General features: G+C 42.4%; 1 protein-coding gene across 1 annotated transcript in view; it reads right to left on the bottom strand.

Annotated features, from left to right (window-relative positions):
* The window catches only part of TRIO (trio Rho guanine nucleotide exchange factor), a 332,548-nt gene that overhangs the window by 160,869 nt on the left and 153,642 nt on the right, over nt 1–18,037 (bottom strand). Inside the window, exon 9 of the mRNA XM_069492180.1 lies at nt 10,979–11,209. Within this exon, the coding sequence (XP_069348281.1) occupies nt 10,979–11,209 (231 nt within the window). The remainder of the gene's footprint in view (nt 1–10,978; nt 11,210–18,037) is intronic.

The raw sequence follows: 18,037 nt of genomic DNA, 5'->3' as shown, positions 1-18,037 counted from the left end.
TTTAACGGAATGGGCCTCTGGGCATGAGGCCAGTGCCATGCAGAAGACAAGTAGTTTAAGCTTGAAGAGAATGTAAAGGTATGTAAGTAACACCTAAGCCACAGTCCACCTGCCTGCAAGATCTACATGAAGGGCAAGGGAGACTTTTTTAAAAATACTATATAGTATATTCTGTATACTCCTCAACCGTAAAAAGAAAAAGTAAGCCACCAGTAAGCAGCAAACCCATGCTTACTGGCAACTCCACAGAGAATTGAAAAAACAGCACAATTTCAAAAGGTATAAGATAAACATTATTTGGTAGAAAGGGCAAGAAGAAGCAAAACACAGTATTTTAAAAATACTAAAAATACGTTTTTTAAGCATAAGAAAAGTATTTCAGGAAGTACAAGTTGGAAATAAAAGCCATTATGAACCAACCAGTCAGGATTATGAAGAGCATTTTTTATCAGTGGTTCCTTCATACAGAAATGTAAATACCAGGTAAAATTATATCACCAGCACACATGAAAGTAATTCAAAGGAGAATGTACAAATTCCAAGCACTTTATTAAAATAATTGCAGAGAGTTATAAAATCCAGCTAAGACTCAAAACCAAACTCCTCCACAAGGCTTCTGCTTATTTTACAAGTATGGGTAGACTTCCCAGCTTAACAAGTGATCCTGAAGCAATACACAAACCTAAGTAACATTTTAAAGACATACCTGTAGAATCTTTCAATTTAAAACATAAAAAGATTAGCAAATCAGGGGCTTTATCATCCTACCCAGCCAGCTTCCTCCCTGACCTCAGTGCTGGCCAGTGGCTGTCATCTATTTGCCCTGTGACCTCAACCCCAGGGGCGAGGAGGCTGGCCCAGGGCTTGCTGCCTTCTGTCCAGATTCAATGGAAAGGGCAAAAGCTGATCCCTTCTCATGGCTCCCTAGCCAAAGAGCATTTGGATCCAAAGAGCATTCAGAGAAAATACACAAACACTTGTCAACTCCAGATACTGTTTTAAAGGAGACAACACATAGTGAATAATAGTGTTTTCTGTCTTATTACTGAGAGCCCCTCTTAAGTCACACTTTATGCACACAAAAATGAAAATATTAAGCTCTTCTGCTTCTATATTCAGTTTTTAAAATATATTAAACAAATGAAAACAAGGGTTATTCTAAAATACGCTGGATGTTTTTTAAAAGAGGCAGAAGAGCAAAGCTGGAAGGGCATGACCACCTTCCTCCCTGTTTAGAGGACGTGGGGGCTCATTCCTCTGTACATCAGTGCCCTCTAATGGACACAGTGACAGCCCCAAGGTTAAGGTCACTCCAAAGTGCATCACCCACACTTCAATCAGCACCTAAGTCAAATGTCAGATGTGCAGGAAATTGTACAGATTGCTTAGCTTAACCCTCTGTTTGTAATGAAAAGGAAACCAAGGCCCTAATTACAAGACTGAACATGATGATGGCAAGTATGATTATGATCATCTATAAACTAATAGTTACCTTGCCATCCGAGCACCTGCTGTTGAAGTAGGCACTGACGTAAGGCTGGGTGTGCACTAAGCCACCCGTCCTCACGGTGGTAGGTAAGACCCTTTTCCCTCTTACAGATGGGCCCTCAGCTACACTGCAGAAAAGCCATTCGCGGACTGGATCCCAAGACACCTGGCCTCGGGCACTTCCTTACCTCTAGTCTACTGCCTCTTCTTTTAGTTGGCACAAGTGACATGCATGTAGGTAGAAAAGGAAAGAGCTCCATTTTTGTTCCAGAGAGGTTCAGACTATCAGGTAAATAACCTCTGAGGAAATGACACTGTCATAGTGGACAGCAAAACTGGGATACGGCAAACCAGCAAACCCTTCCCAACCCGCTATGCAATGCCTCAGGGACTGGCCACAGGCACCTTCCCGGCCACTCCCTGCATAACCTAGCTGTAAAATAATTTTCCATAGTAAGCTCTTACTAGCTAATATTCACTAGGTTTTGTGGATTCATATTTCGAAGTAATTACTATTTCTTTAAGAACTTGTGAATAACTACTAAATCCTCATCAAAGAAGAGACTAAATCTCACAAAACTCACCTCACAACAACATGTGCTATGAAGACCAACATAAATGATATTTTTTCATTAAAATGAAGAGACGTTTATTTGAAACACTAGAGTAGTTTTCTATCACCATCGTGCATCATATCATTGTCATCAGCATCATTTATTGAGAGACTATTCTGTGCTAGGCTTGGGAGGGCAACACAGGTCCATAAGCCCTTATCCACAAAAAGCTCTGAAATTTCAAATATTTTCTCAAAATTTCGTTCCAAAATTCATTTGGCAATAAAACCTCACCTGAGGGTCTTTATTGTATGTCTTTATGGATCCCTTCAGTGTGAGTTTTTGTACATTTGGCTGCAGGATTAGCCATGTGTTAGATCATGGGGGCTGCCCAGACTCTGCTAGGAGTGTTACGCACCATAAACTGTGCTATCTTTCTAAGCTTTGAAAAATTCTGAGTTCCAAACCAAAAATCAGGGCTATAAATAAAAGAGAGTGGACTTTTATCATCCCTATTAAGCAAGAAATTGAGTCTCAGAGAAGTTAAGTGACTTGCCTAAAAAAAGAGATTCAAATGCAGGTCTTAACTCCAAAATCAGTGTATTACATTACAGTTTGTAAATACTGTCTAAAAACCTTTAAGATACTTCTAAAATTAGAGTTCCATCTCTAGACTTGCTATTTGTAAAAACTAGATAACACATCTGACATAAAACAACCAAGAACACATTAAGCCAGTCTATTTTTACTGGCAACTCTGGATCCAAAGAGCATTCAGAGAAAATATACAAACATTTGTCAACTCCAGATACTGTTTTAAAGGAGACAATACATAATTTTTCTGTCTTACTAATAAGAGCCCCTCTTAAGTCACATTTTACGCACACAAAAATGAAAATATTAAGCTCTTCTGATTCTATATTCAGTTCTTAAAATATATTAAACAAATGAAAACTAGGGTAATTCTAAAATATGCCGAATGTTTTTTATACAAAATCAGATTTTTTTCCAGTTGAAAAATATGAATTTCCTCCATGCCCACTCTAAATTCTCTATAAAACCAAAATTAATAATCTGGTTTCATTTATTTTAGTAACTTCCTCATTCAATCATTGTTGGCTTTATTTAAAATCCCTGAGGAAACCAATCTAAAAATGAATGTATCACATTTTGAGTTTTCTTGACTATCAAATCAATGGTATTTAAGTGATAGAACAAAAGATGATTGATGGATTAAACGACATCATTTCAAATTTGCTAAACATAAATAAGTGACCAAAAACGGGACTTTGACTTAGATAATTTTTTTTTTTTTTTTTTTTTTTTTTTGAGACAAGGTCTCACTTTGTCACCCAGGCTGGAGTGCAGTGTCGTCATCATAGCTCACTGCAATCTCCAACTCCTGGGCTCAAGCAATCCTCCTGCCTCAGCCTCCTGAGTACTGGGACTATAGGTGTGCAGCAGCACACTCAGCTAGTTTTTTTTCTTTTTTGTAGAGACAGGGTGTCCCTATGTTGCTCTCACTGGTCTCAAACTCCTGGCCTCAAAAGATCCTCCTGGCTCAGCCTTCCAAAGTGCTGGGATTATAGGCATGAGCCCCCATGCCCAGCCAGATAATGTTAATTTTTATTAAAGGATGGTGCTTGGCATCACAATGAGGATATTCAGTATTATGCTATTAATGAAATTTATCTATGAAGCAGAAATCACAAGTGAGGGAATATCTAGTTTAAATTACCGGAATCCACCCTATCTTAGGCTGGCTAACACTTCTTTCCTGAGTGCTCCAAACATAGTTTACTCCTGACACCAGTGTCTTGGTCATGTCCTTCCCTTTCCAGTGGAGGCCAAGCTCAGCAGGACACTGAAACCACACTGTCACCACCAGCTACCAGATCACCGGACAGCAGAGGCAAGCAGGGCCCGAGGCGGCTGGGGATGCAGGGCTGGGGCCAGAAGCCAGTGCAGGGTACCCTTGCCCTCACCTGTTCCTTTCCACTGATCCACTCCTGAGGGACTGAACTCCAAAACTTTAAAACGAGTAGAGAAAAAACTCCGTAAGGAGCTATTTTCCTTCACTGTCATGGGCAATTGCTGCTTCTAGGAAAGCCCCTCCCCTCAGTCTGAAAAGCATCACTTAAAGATTCTTTCTTTGGTAACATGATGATTTTACTCTCGATTAGCTCAGAAGTCAAGCATCATCCTCAGACCCAGAGCAGCAAAAGTACAATAGTAAAGACCCCACGAGGCTTCCTGGAGCTTTGGCCAAGTCACTCGACTTTTCCAAGGCTTGGTTTTTATCACCTGAAAAAGAAGAGGCTCTCACTCCAAATTCTATCATGTCCATGACATAATTTTTTAAAGTGAAATGAGACAGACACAGAACTCAGCACACATCCGTGGGCTTTTGGGGACCAAGGGAAGAGGCGGGAACTTTTCATGTCCAGCCTTCACAGCTGCCTGACAGGAAGGATGCTCTTTCACCACATTTCTTAATTTTCTTCCACAGGAGCCAAAAACTCTCCATTTCTTCGTTCATTGTATTTCAAAATCAGAATCAAGACTGTTCTAAAAATATATATAATTATTCTTAATATGGAAAGAGCTTTTTACAAAATGGTTTCTAGAACATGACAAATCAGACTAAGCCTAATGCTCACGTGGGAGAAAGAAGCTATTTTTTAAAAACCTCAGGCAAGGAACACACAGCAAGTGTATGACACGGAACCGCAATGTCCTGCGTGCAGGAGATGCTTTTGCTTAACTAACGCAGGAGCACATGACGTGCTGGGAGCACCCTCCATGCATTCTCCCGGCTGGAAGGCAGCATAAGAGAAACCAGTGAACGATGAGGTTGGCCGGGGGCTTTTTAGCTTTTACATCATCCATCTATCCATCCACCTACCTTACTGCTAAAACAAACACAAATCACCAGTTCTCCCTGCTATTACCCTAGTTTTAATTACACAAACACATGAAATCTCTTAACAAAAACAAAGAAGCTTAATGGGGGTGGTTATTATTCATATAAATAGTATCATCATGGATATTCCCATAAAACCCAAACTAAACTATCACTATCACGATACACTGGTTAATCCTTTCAGTGATTTTCTAAACTTTTAACAATTATTTTTCCATTCTTAGTTCAGAAATGAATATAAAATGGTCCAAAGTTGTCTCCCCCAAAATCTTCATACGTCCAGGTGTTATCTGGGAAATTAAAGTTATTATGTATAGTTTCAATCTGGTCATTGAACTCTACAAATATTTCTAAATACATACATGTTAATACAAAGATACACATAAATATGCACATCCCATATATTACCACACACACGTATGCATGTGTGTGTGTAACCTTCCCTGTTCAGCTAATCCCCTGGCGCTTCCATCCCAGGGGACCAGGGCATGTGGCTGGCACTCAGGCACGGGGGCCCCACGCTCACTGGGGTCTGCCTTGGCTCTCCCAAGCCTGGGCATCCTGGCCCCTGACCCCGTGCCTCCTCAAAGGCTTGCTGACCTCAGCCCCCTGATCACTCCCGCCTGACCCTCCTCCTATGGGCTCTCTGCTTTCTGTCACACTGGCTCATGGTGCCAGCTCACACACCAGCATTCTTGTATTATATCCACGTTGGGTGGAAGGGTGTGTGGGAAGGAATCATCCTTTCCTCCTTTTTTTCCTCCCACTGTTTAACTTGTAGCTCCTTGCAAGCTGTGGTTACTAAGCTCACCAGATTCCAGTCCAGTCTCTCCTGTGTTCACGGCTACAGAAGGTGATTACGCGCTGGCTCCAAACCTACCAGGAAGATCTGCAGAGTCGGCCGCTGCCTGCGCCCAGCAGCTCCCAATCCCACACCAAGTGCAGGCCCCATCTGCACTCCCTAATTCTAACTGAAAACTCTTAAGAAACAAAGATGGTGATCCCATAGCCATTCTTATCAAGAGACACAATCAAAACTGCAAGTGTGGGAATGTAAACAGCAGAAAATGTTAAATAGCTAGGGCTACATAGTGACTCTGGTGAGTGGGATGAGAACTCCCTCCTGACTTAATGTGCAGAGGACAAGGGAGTTCAGGAACTCGAACTTCACTTGAAAGCCAGGTCCAGCACAGGTGGTGCTAACCTAGAACCCCTGAACCAAGCCTCACACATACATGGCTTTTACAGGCTAAAAGACTGCAGCCTGCGACCCGAGATGAATCTGTGAAATGGCTTCTCTACAGACCGGAGACCTTAAGCTTCGCCTGTTAGGCATATGCTGACCTCCCTCCCCCAGCTGGAATTCAGCATTGAAGATGCTCATTTTGCATTCAAACGACCAAAATCTTTACCAGAGAAGTTACCACACTTCTAAAATTCCCATGCCTTGGAATTATCCCTTCCTTCCCCAGACACACCTAAGTCCCTGTTATCTATCAATCAAAGCTTCCATTCCTTCAGGCAGATCTCCCAGATACAAGACTAGCCCTCCCCTACTCCAGAATAAATGAAGAAACTTTTAACCCCCAGAAAACTTCAGTTAACAAAATTGGGGAATTACTTAAATTTCTTCATCTACTCATTCACTCATTCAAATACTGAGCATCTGCTGTTCCAGACACTTGGGAAACACCAGTGAGTAAAACCCAGATGGCTGCACCCTGTGGACCTCACATTCCCGCTCTCCAAGACTGGTCCATGGCTTGCATGGCGTCCACATGGAACCCAGCCAGGCTCCTGGCCTTTAGGCTCGCACCTGCAATTCATGAGTGCCATCCACCCCCCACTGCATCGGGTCACAATGTACAGTTTACTCAGTGCTTCACGGTTTGTACTCAGGTGAGGAACCGGGGAAAGCACTAACTCTCAACAGGCTGGCTGTGAGCGTGAAGAGAGGAAAGACACGTACGCATTAGGGAGCACCCATGAAGCACCAGGATGAGCTCAATAAGGTTCAGATGTCACACGTGGCCCTGGCACTATACTGACATTCAATGTAGGTGAGTCTGTGTCCCTTCAACGGTGGCCCAACACTTACAGAAACAAGCCCCACACCTTCCTTCATCATTGGGACCATGTTTTCCATGCCTGGCCCCATGTTACCTTCCAGCCCCAGCCAAAACTCCTTCCTCCACATCCCTCCCTTCCATCCACACTGCACACCTGCTGCTCCTTGGACAGGCCCTGCCCTCTCCTGTCCTGTTATCGCTGCAATCCCTACTGCCCATCCCTCCACCTACTGCCTGCCCATCCCTCCACCTACTGACCTTCTACTCACCATTCCAAATGCAGCTCAAGCTCTGCCTCTTTCATGAAGACATTCCTGGCACCCCCAGCACGACAGTTGCTAGCTGCACCTCTATCATAGCCCTTTTCATTTCTCCTTGTACACTAGATACTTGACGCTTAAGAATAATATAGCAAAGTTCTGAGGAACTCCCAAATTTGCACAAATCACCAAAATATAGATATGTGCCCTCAAAATGCACATGCAAGACAGGTAGACAACATGAATGAGAAAGCTAATTTCATTTATCCCTTCATTTCTGAAAGTACCTGGACAGGCATGATTCAAATTTATGTCTTAGCAAATTATACCTGACAATAACCAAAGACACAAATGCTACAGCTGTGCATATTGCAGTCTAATTTATTAGATTGTTAAACCATCTCCTTAAAAAAACAAACAAACAAACAAACAAAAAACCAAAAAATTGCTCTTACTAGATTATAAATTCCCTGAGAAAAGGAGCTTGGAGTTGACATTATTAACCCTGTATCTCTTGGAGCACCACAAATTCAATTAAGATATTTTGAAGAAAAAGAATGGAGGGCGGACAAGAAGAATCTAGAGTGGGCTAGATTTGCTTGATCATTTTTAAGAATATTAGTTAATAGTCTGACATCAACCTGGAAGGAGTTCTTCCAAGAGATAACTCCATGGGGGTGGGGTGATGTCCACACACGAAGGCTGTGGGGGAAACAGGAGGCTTTTATAGAAGAAGGTCTTCCTGCCTGAGGGGCTTCTTTGAGAGGAGTCAGCTTGCTTCAGGAAAGTGGATTTTTGGGTCATCCACCTCCCCTGACATGTTAGAGTAAACTAAATCTCAGGAATCTAAGAGCCAGGCCAACTGAATGGGCGAGGTAGAAAAATGAGTCTGCCAGCACCCTGCTTTGGTCTGCTTCCATGACTACTGCTCCATTTGAACAAGTACAGCAAAAATATGTTACCTTCTCATAGAAAGCTAAAGCATACTCTACACTAAAAAACATGACTTAGCAGCAACACAACTAGTCACTCACTAATTCAATCAAACCTTTACTGCGGGTCACTCTAATGGTCAACACAAAGCAATGGAAATAGGTATATTACTTGATCATCAGGAAATGTGACAAAGAGTTTTCATTTTACTTTTAAATCAACCAAGGCAAGGCTAATATCTAGCAGCAGCCGGCGTGGGTCCTGGGGGAGTTCTCAGGGGGTCTTCCCTCTCCCCGCTGGGGGCTTTGATTTGGACGCCTGAGAACACTATGCAACGGCAGCTTCTCTAACTTCTCCTAAGCCACGCCCCAAACTTTCCCAAACACATTCCATACAGAAATTACAAAATGGTCTCTGCTTGCTATGAGAAAAAAAAAAAACCACCACTAAACCAAAATTAACCATGTCTTACAAATCAAACTCCCCATGCCATTCTCCCCCTGCACTCTTCCCTCCGTTCCTCACCATCCACTGCGAACAGATCAGCATTTGTTCTTCCAACCAACAAGTGTATACCCTTTTGGAGAGTTGCTTTACTAAAACCGTAGTAATTCCATACCTATTGTTCAGTAAATTGTTGTTCTTTTTTTTCAACAATATTTACAAATGCTTTTTCATCACCCAAAACAGTCAAATAAGAAACACTTGGTATCTCTAAATTGGCTTATTTTTGTCTTTACAAATTTATCTTCTGCTGATAATGTCTTTCTAAAGTACAATTATTTTTTTAATTTATCCTCAGCTCATCAAGCCTACTATATGCATAATATGGCAAAAACTTCCCTAGGTGTTATTAATCTCTTTGAGTTTTAGAAACATGTTTTTGGTTTTGACATCCTATTGTCAAAGTATTTGCTTTGATTAATCTTATCAGCTTTGCTCTTTGCTCCATGAGTCAAGGCTGCATAGCAATTTCCTATTTGCATAACAAGTCCAAACCATTCCAGATCATTAATCAACAAAAAACATTTCCCTTAATGGGCAATATATATTTTCTATGGAATGCTAATAGGACAATATATGCATTATGTGTATCGCAAAACACTTTCTCCGACTGACACCTGACCCAATGTCTTGTTCTTCAGGGGGGAAAAAAAAAACCTAGCTTAAAGAACTGGGCTCATAATTATCATAATTACCTTTCTACATGTTTGCTGCTTTCAAGTTCAAGTGCATCAAGTAGCCGGTGCCAAATGACATGGCCAGACCCCTCAGCCCATTCCCAAAGGCTTCCTTTCCTGTGCCTTCCCCATGGCTAGTGGCTTATTCTTATGCCACTGGGTACCCCAAAGAGCCATAAAAATGGGGCAGCATCAGGGGGCCCTGCTGCTCTTTCTCAGGGAAGGAAATAGGTCCCCTCTGGGGAAGTGCACCCAGCGCACGGAAGTGTAATCACACTTGATCCAAAGGACACAAGGCAGGGGTGGGAGTCCTTCCATAATGATATTTAAACTATTCACATTTCATGATCTGTGAAGGTTTTTGGACAATTAAAAAACGTAATATTCATGCCTTCAATCTTACACAGTCCGTTCTCTCAGTAACTCTTTGACGCTGGCTCCACCCTTTTCTCTCCTGCACTACACTCCTTCCCTGGCAATTATCTTCTTGGACTGAAACAGCATTGTTAAGAAGCATGAATGTCAAAATGATCAGTCCTCTGTAACCTTCAAAGAACTCAAGAAATAAAATTAGAATCAGAGCAGAGCAGAGCATGTGAAAATTAAAAACTACAGGACCATTAGACGTACTCTGAACTTACCAGACTCAACGGTAAGTGAAGAATGACAGTAAGTAACACAAATCTCAAGTTCATCAGAACACAGGACGACTCTCCAAAATCTCAGCCCATTCAGCAGAAAACCCCTCACCTTCAGAGGACACTCGGGCAGATGCAACCCTGAGATTCTGCAAGTCTCAACAATGCCCGAGGACTCTTCACGCCCAGGGAGAAGGGAGTGATTCTACAGCAGACATATCGCCTGGCTCCAGGCCGACTTTCTGGAGGCCGGGGTGTCCCTGCAAACGCCAGAATTCCTCCTCCCCAGAGGTGATGCTTCGTTTTCTCCCTTGTCTTTTCCTCTATTTGGGGGCAAGGATATGACCAGTATTTATCACTAAAGCCATAGCATATTTTACATGCTCCCACAGCTTTAATCCTTAAAATCCTTATTGCACAGTAAGGAAGTAAATAGATAAGGGACAGAACTTACTCTCATTTTTGTAATAACAACTAAAACAAAAGAGATGTCAACTGCTTAGGAATGAATAGTCCTAAAAGTCCACATTTCATTAATGAGATTACTAACTATAAAGCACCTACTGTGCACCACAGACTGCACTACCAGTCAGAAAGCAGACAAGTCTTAAATTGTAACACCATACCAGTGGAAGCCCCACCAGCATTATTCTCACAAATAAATCCAACTGAGAATGATGTGCATCGAGAAGATAACTCACAGACTCCCCAGGACTCCGCGTTGCCTCCTGGGTTCAGCAAGCGGGAGCCAGTGGCTGAGGCAGCCTGAGCACACGTTCTCAAGCCCAGTTTTTACCCTTGGCCAGCAAAGAAGCTCCTATCCTATCTTCTACTTGCTCCTTACACACAGATCTTCCCAACATGACACACTCACCCAAACTCGACCCAGCGTGAGCCATTCCCCATAGAGGAGAGTACAGCCCGAAACCCACCTGCTGGACGTCCTGCTGGAACACGCACAGCTGCAGCCTCTGATGGAGCCGGACCTTGCGGTGCTGCCAAATGTTCTCGAGCTGCCGCTGGTGGTGCAGCACCTCGTGGATGACATCCAGGACGTGGTGGACGGCCTTGGAGTAGTTGGCAGAGGCCGTCAGGGAATCGGAGCTGCCGGGAGTCAAGGGCCGTTGGAGCTTGTCAAGGAGTGACTTCCCATCTTGGCTCACCTGCCCACAAAATAAATGAGCAATTATTCAAGATGTAAGGCTTTGCTCAAGCTGTGCTGTAGATGCTGTCTTTGGATGCACGTGTGCACACACACAGACACACATATACCCAGGCATTCACACATAGTCTCACACCAAAGTTTTACTCAAAGGCATATTTTACGTAAGATAAAATAAAACTTAACTAGTAAGTACAACCTCCGTGGAAAGCAATATGGAGATACCTCAAAGAGATACAAGTACAACTACCATTTGATCCAGCAATTCCATCACTGGGCATCTACCCAAAAGAACAAAAGACACTCTATAAAAAAGACATCTGCACTAGAATGTTTATAGCAGCACAATTCACAATTGCAAAGATGTGGAAACCACCCAAATGCCCATCAATACGTGAGTGGATTAATAAAAGGTGGTATATGTATATACTATAGAGTTCTACTCAGCCACAAAAAACAATGGTGATATAGCACCTCTTGTATTATCCTGGATAGAGCTGGAGCCCATTCTACTAAGTGAAGTATCCCGAGAATGGAAAAACAAGCACCACATGTACTCACCATCACACTGGTATTAACTGATCAACTTAAATGCACATATAGTAATAACATTCATTGGGTATTGGGCAGGGGGAGGAGAGGATGGGTATATACACATGTAATGGGTGCGGTGCACACTGTCTGAGAGATGGACACACTTGAGGCTTGGGCAAGGGCCATATATGTAACCTAAACATTTGTACCTCCATAATATGCTAAAATTAAAAAAAAAAAAGAAATAATCAGCACTTCCACAAAAGATTCAGGTACTGAAAAATAAACATGTCGCATTCTGGCACAACTACAGTTAGAAGAGGATTAAAGGCAGAGATTAGGACGTCCCGCAGGCCTCACTTGCTACCGGGGCAATGAGGCAGACTGACTGAGAGCCTCCACACCAACTGCTGGTGGCAAGTTCCTCTTCCCTGCTGCCAAGAACTGGAATGAGATGGCTAGAGCTTCAGCAGCATTGATTACTCTTAGGCAATCTTAAACACAGCAGCCCACCTGCTAAAAAATGCAATATAGAAAGACAGAGGATCTTAGAGATCCTCTGACTAACGTCTACCCCATTAGCCCTGCAATGTCAGCCTTCGGATTTCTTTTACACAGGCAGACAGCCAATCTCTATCTCAAGCCATTGTTTTTAATCTTAAACCATCAATATAAAATAACAAAATGAGCTCCTAGCCTTCACCAAGTTTACAAAAGGAATCCATGTGACACCATCAATATTCTTCTACTGAGAATGGAACACTCTAAGCAACATATTCCAATGAATCTTTCTTTCCTTGAGTGTCTTTGCAACCGTTTCACAGATCTCAGTAGCAGATATCATGACTGAATTTCCAAGGATACACTGGCTCATGGTGGTGGAGGGGTGGTGGGAAATGTCTGCTGAGCAGTGAATACCTTAACATCAGACAACTCACTGAGCAAAGCTCCACCTTCCGGGGAATTCATAAGCAGGGATTAAAGCATCTTTGTCGGTGCCACCACTGGTCTGTCATTTGCTGGTTGGGACAGTGGCAGTAAAGACCCCAGGCAAGGAAACACCTGTTCTCACTACAACCAGACAGCATGGAACTCTAAATGCATGTTCACATATAGCATTTCTCCAATAAACCTTTGTGGAAATAATTCTCTTTTATCTCAGTATAGCTTTTGTAGATTTGGCAATTAAAAAGTATTATTTAAGCACATGAAGGTAAGCATATATATTTTAGTAGCTTTTAGCAAAATGTCTTTGTCTTTGTTAAGTACAGCAATATGTGAAAAAATGCTTCAGTTTTATGAAGACTGCTGTTCTATTGTACAGAGATGATTTTAAGTGGTACAGAATAACCAGAAGATCAATAAAAGGAGAGACTGTACAGTATATAGCAGACAAAAAAATACATATATAATTTAAGTACTAAAACAAGTTTACAGTATGTGATGTTCTACATTTCTTCAACTACAGAACCAGGTGAATGAATTTACTTCAGTTTAATGTTTTGTTTAAAACTCTGTTTTTAGCTTCTAGGCACTCAAACTGTGTCCCACAAAGAGACAACAGCCACAAAAAGAAAATAAACCTTCATCATCAAATAGCAGGACTTTTCTCTAATTTTTTAACAGATCAAATCAGCTCATTTTTCAGTCTGCTCTTTATTTTTCTTGGAATACAGGCTGAGGGACCTGAAGGGCAATCAAAGTTACATTTTACAAAGAATAACATTTCATAAATATTTGAACTAATGTGCTCTAATATCTAAATGATTTAATAAAAAATGCAAGTACTCACTAAAGCAAAAAAAGTAATTGCAGTTTAAAATTTTACGGTATCAAAGGTAACATTTAAGAGAAAACTTAACTGTTTAAAACCTAGAACAATATCCTGGTTCTTGAATATTTACTTTTAATCAAAACTACACATAAGTAAAATGTATTTTATATGAGGTTTTGAACATTTAGCACACTATCTAGTGATAATGCCATGTACAATTGCTTTTTGAATCTGTTAAAAACAAAACAAAACAAAACAAAACTGCACATAAGATTTGTAACTTGGACTTCTGCATGTCATCCTTTAAAAAGTTCCGTAAAACTTCACTCAGACTTGCCTATTCTTATTTCTGGTACTGGGATATCTATATTTCCCATTAATTCAGATTAGAGCTAAGAGTCTCCAGCAGGAATATTTTTCACTTGCACAAAGGACAGATGTTGCTCTAATCTAAGGAAAGAGGATAGTACCCAGACTTTATCACAAAAGCAACAACCACCCAAAGACCTACAGATATGTCAATTAGGTCTAAATGCAGTGCTTTGGATCTAGAAGAGCTAGGAAATGGTATTCCCAAGATATAACAAAAATAGGCAAAATACACAAAAACATTTAGCCTGTCACAAAGAAATGGTGGTACTTCAAAACAGACATGAAATGAATCGCACGTCTGCACTGACTTAAGGCCCACACTGCTTTAATTTTTTTGCAGGCTTGGCCTGCCATGGCCTGCAGAGCGCAGACCTCCGCAGAAAGCCTGGGAATGAGTCCTCTCTCTTCTCCAGCTCTTAATGAATTATTCCCATATCAAGGTTCTAATAAAGCAGAAAGAGTGGAAAAGGGTCAGTGAGTGAGTACCCAGCTTATTTTGCAGCATTAGTCAACACTCCTCACCCAAGTAGATGAGCCCTGTGTCTCTGGGCAAGGAGGTCAAACCTGTCTTGGGCTCCTATGGCTACGTTGAGAAGCTCCCACGAATAATGCAGGCCAGTCGCCTCCCGAGAGTTCACGTACTGGTAGCGACAGTTATTTTCCCATGCCCCAGGGAGGCCACCCAGTAAAGGACTGGCTGGATCTTTCTCTAAACAAAGTTCTTATAGGATGGACCTCCAAAAGCTGGTTTCTATTTCTTCTGCCTATTTAGTTTCTTATTCAAAATCAGATCAGTCTAACCTTGTTTGACTCTCTGGCACCTCTATCTGGGATTATCAGAAAGGAAAAAACAAAATAAGACGCAAACAGGATGCTGGAGCAGCCCAGTTGGTGTAAGCCAGATGTACACTTGTGTTCTCTAGATCGCACTTGGGCTCTACTTTGGTTGCTCCTGTATTTCAAGCCCTTGCAAGGAAGGCCCCAAGCTGAGTTTGGAGTAAGGAGAAGACAACCGTTGTGTGGACCGCCGGCTCTGATGCAGCAGCAGACGCTCACTAGCGCTCCATGCCATCTACAGCAACGCTGCAGCCCTCAAACAACACGTTGTGCGTGACTCTACAGCAAGGGAACTGAGCTTCCACACACACCACAGAGAGACGGTTTTAGTAACTTTTCTACCCAGCTGACTCGTTTTGCTGTTTCCCTCTCATGCTAGGAACTGATCATGCCATCACTCATTCATACAGTGCCTTTAAAAAGGAGCTCGACCAGCTTCACAGCAGCAAATCAGTCATTCCCGCAAGGCCCTGGTGAGGTGCACACTAAGTCAGCACACTTGTTAAACTGAAACACTGATGCAGAAACTAAACCTGGAAGTCACCTGGGATCAGGGCAGGGCAAGGCCCTGTGGCGCTTCACCTTGCTCCTGTCCCAGGGCTGCGCTCACCAGGCAGTCTCGCTGCACGATGCAAACAACTGGCATTCAGGCTTACAAGGTGACACGGCACACAGAGATGAAAATCATTTTTACGGATTTAGTTTGTCAAGAAACTAGCAGATGAGTTGCCTTACTTAAAATGTTAAGAATAACTACTCTACATGCTGTTTTGAAAACCACAGCTTATCTCAGACGTTTACACCGCACCGCTCTCCTCTGATCACCTACAGCAGACAATCTTAGCCCCAGACCTGCAAGCTGAAACAAGCCAGCATTTTATGAGGCACAAGTCTGCTCCTGCTGCTAAAACACAAACAGGAGCAACGTGGGACAGGTCTAATTAAAACATAGTAAAGCAGGTGTTTGTGTCTTGAAAAAAAATGCTGGGAAGGTTTCCCACAGAAAACTTATTATCATCAGAGATTAGAGATTGTGAGCACTGTTTAAAGAAAAACACTGTAGGAAAAAGAAAGGGAAGGAGGGAAGAAGGAAGGAAGGAAGAAGAGAGGGGAGGAGAGAAGAAAGGGAATAGGGAGGCAAAGGAAAGTGGGGGAAGGAAAAAGCAAGCCCTGCTTGTAAACGTGCCCACCGTAAGGACCCTGACCCAGCTCCACGCCTCACAGGCAGGAGAAGGTCCACACCTGCGGGACAGACACCTCATCAGCGGACTCAGGACTCTTTACAACAAGGTTACAAGTGTTTCTCAACATGTCCTGTAAAATCATTTGCATCAGAGTTGCTGGATCTCTAGGGATACCCATTAAAAATGGAGACTCACTATCTCTGGGGGTGGAGTATTGCTGCATTTTTAACCAAGACACTCATATTTTAAAAATACTGACTTAGAGAAAGGAAAAATACAAAATAAAAGCAGTCTTTCCCTTCCCATCTTCCTCCCTCTTCTCCTTCTGGCATGGAGAAAATGAGGCAGTGAGGGGTGGAAGTGTCCCGTCCCAGGCTTTTGCAGGAGGTGGGTGGTAGGGGGCGCTTTGGAGGTGGCATCCCTTGATGAGAGGTCGGCATCCCGCGCCCACTGCTGTGACCCCTGGAGGAGAACACACACCGGCCGAGAAGGCACGGCCTGAGCCAGCCCATGGGGAGAACTACGTGGGCCCAGGAGGTGGAGGGTCATGCTAGAGAATGGAAGGCCTGCGCTCTTTAAGAATGTCAAAGCCACAAAGGCAGAGAAAGACTAAAGAATGTTCCACCTTGAGGGAGACTGATGAGACACATCGACTAAACGTAGTACATGCTGCTGAACGGCATCCCAGACCAGGAAAGAGAAAGAGACATCCTTGGAACGGCTGGGGAAATAGCAGTGGGGTCTGTGGCTAGGATGGTGGTGTATCAATGTTGATTTGCTGATTGAAGTCGGGAAAGAGATGTGGTAAAAATGCTAAAAATTGAGAAACCTGGATCCAGGCAATGTGGGAATTCTCTGTGCTGTTCTACCACTTTCCTACAGGCCTAAAACCATTTCAAAATTTAAATAATTTAAAAGGCAAAAAAGTTCATTCTGTTTTACTGAAGATCCTTTCAGTTCATATTACTGTCTCCTTGAATTTATAGCTCAGTTGCGAACATGTCCTTAGGCTAAAACTGTGGTTTAAGATCTCAGCCCGGGAGGTGGTTTACTTCTCATCAAATTATTTTGAATTATTAGTACCAGTGTTAATCAAATGAAACTACATCACAGGTAAACATGAATTCCTAGGTCAATATGCCCCATTTTTATAGAATGCAGTGGTAACAGTTAGAGACTCTGTATTTAACTAAAAGTGCCCAGGGCAACCGCAGGCTGAACTGGGCGGCTAGGCTGGAAGACACTGGTCAGGTCAAGGTGATTCCGATGCAAGTCAAGCACAAGCAGAGACTGTAACCCAGCTCCTGCCAATCATCTTGTGAACGAAAGCTATTCAGTTCTATCTTGGTGGGGCGAGGGCTCGCAGATGGCTGGGTGCAAGCCCACCACTGCAACTGAAGAGCAGCTCCGGAGTAAAGGATTCATGCAGATGAGTGAAGACTTCATTACACGAGTGAGTGACAGGGTCATTCACCTTCTATATCACAGGTTGAAATTATACAATGCATAGAGGTAGCACATTGGAGGAAAGAACTTGATGATTTTTAGAAATCACGTAATCCTCATGAATCAGTGTCGTAAAAAAACTTGCTCAAATTTCAGTTTTACTACAAAAAGGCTATCACTTATTTAAACAGTTTCTAATAAACTAGATAACCAAATTAGTTATAAGAACATCGGATGCAAAATTAAGAAACATAATGTGGAGCTGATTATTTTTTAATTCTATGAGCAACATGAAATGCTGCTTTAAAAATGGGGGGATGTTGTTAGGCAAAAACGTGGCTAGAGGAACACACAATTAAATATCAGCTTTCAAGGGAAGAAGAATTACCCACATTCTGAAGCAAATATACAGTCATGCATCACTTAATGTCAGGGACATGTTCTGAGAAATGCGCCATTAGGTGATTTCCTCTGTGTGTGAACATCACAGAACATACACAAACCTAGATGGTAGAAGAAACTACTACACACCTAGGCTACATGGTCTAGCCCTACTGCTCCTAGGCTATAAACCTTATAACATGTTACTGTACTGAATACTGTAGGCAACTGTAACACATTGGTAAGCATTTGTGTATCTAAACATAGGAACAGGTATAGTGAAAATATGGTATTATAATCT

The sequence above is a fragment of the Eulemur rufifrons genome, chromosome 17 (assembly GCF_041146395.1).
Source record: "Eulemur rufifrons isolate Redbay chromosome 17, OSU_ERuf_1, whole genome shotgun sequence".
NCBI classification, from domain to species: domain Eukaryota; kingdom Metazoa; phylum Chordata; class Mammalia; order Primates; family Lemuridae; genus Eulemur; species Eulemur rufifrons.
This window is presented reverse-complemented; position numbering and strand designations above follow the sequence as displayed.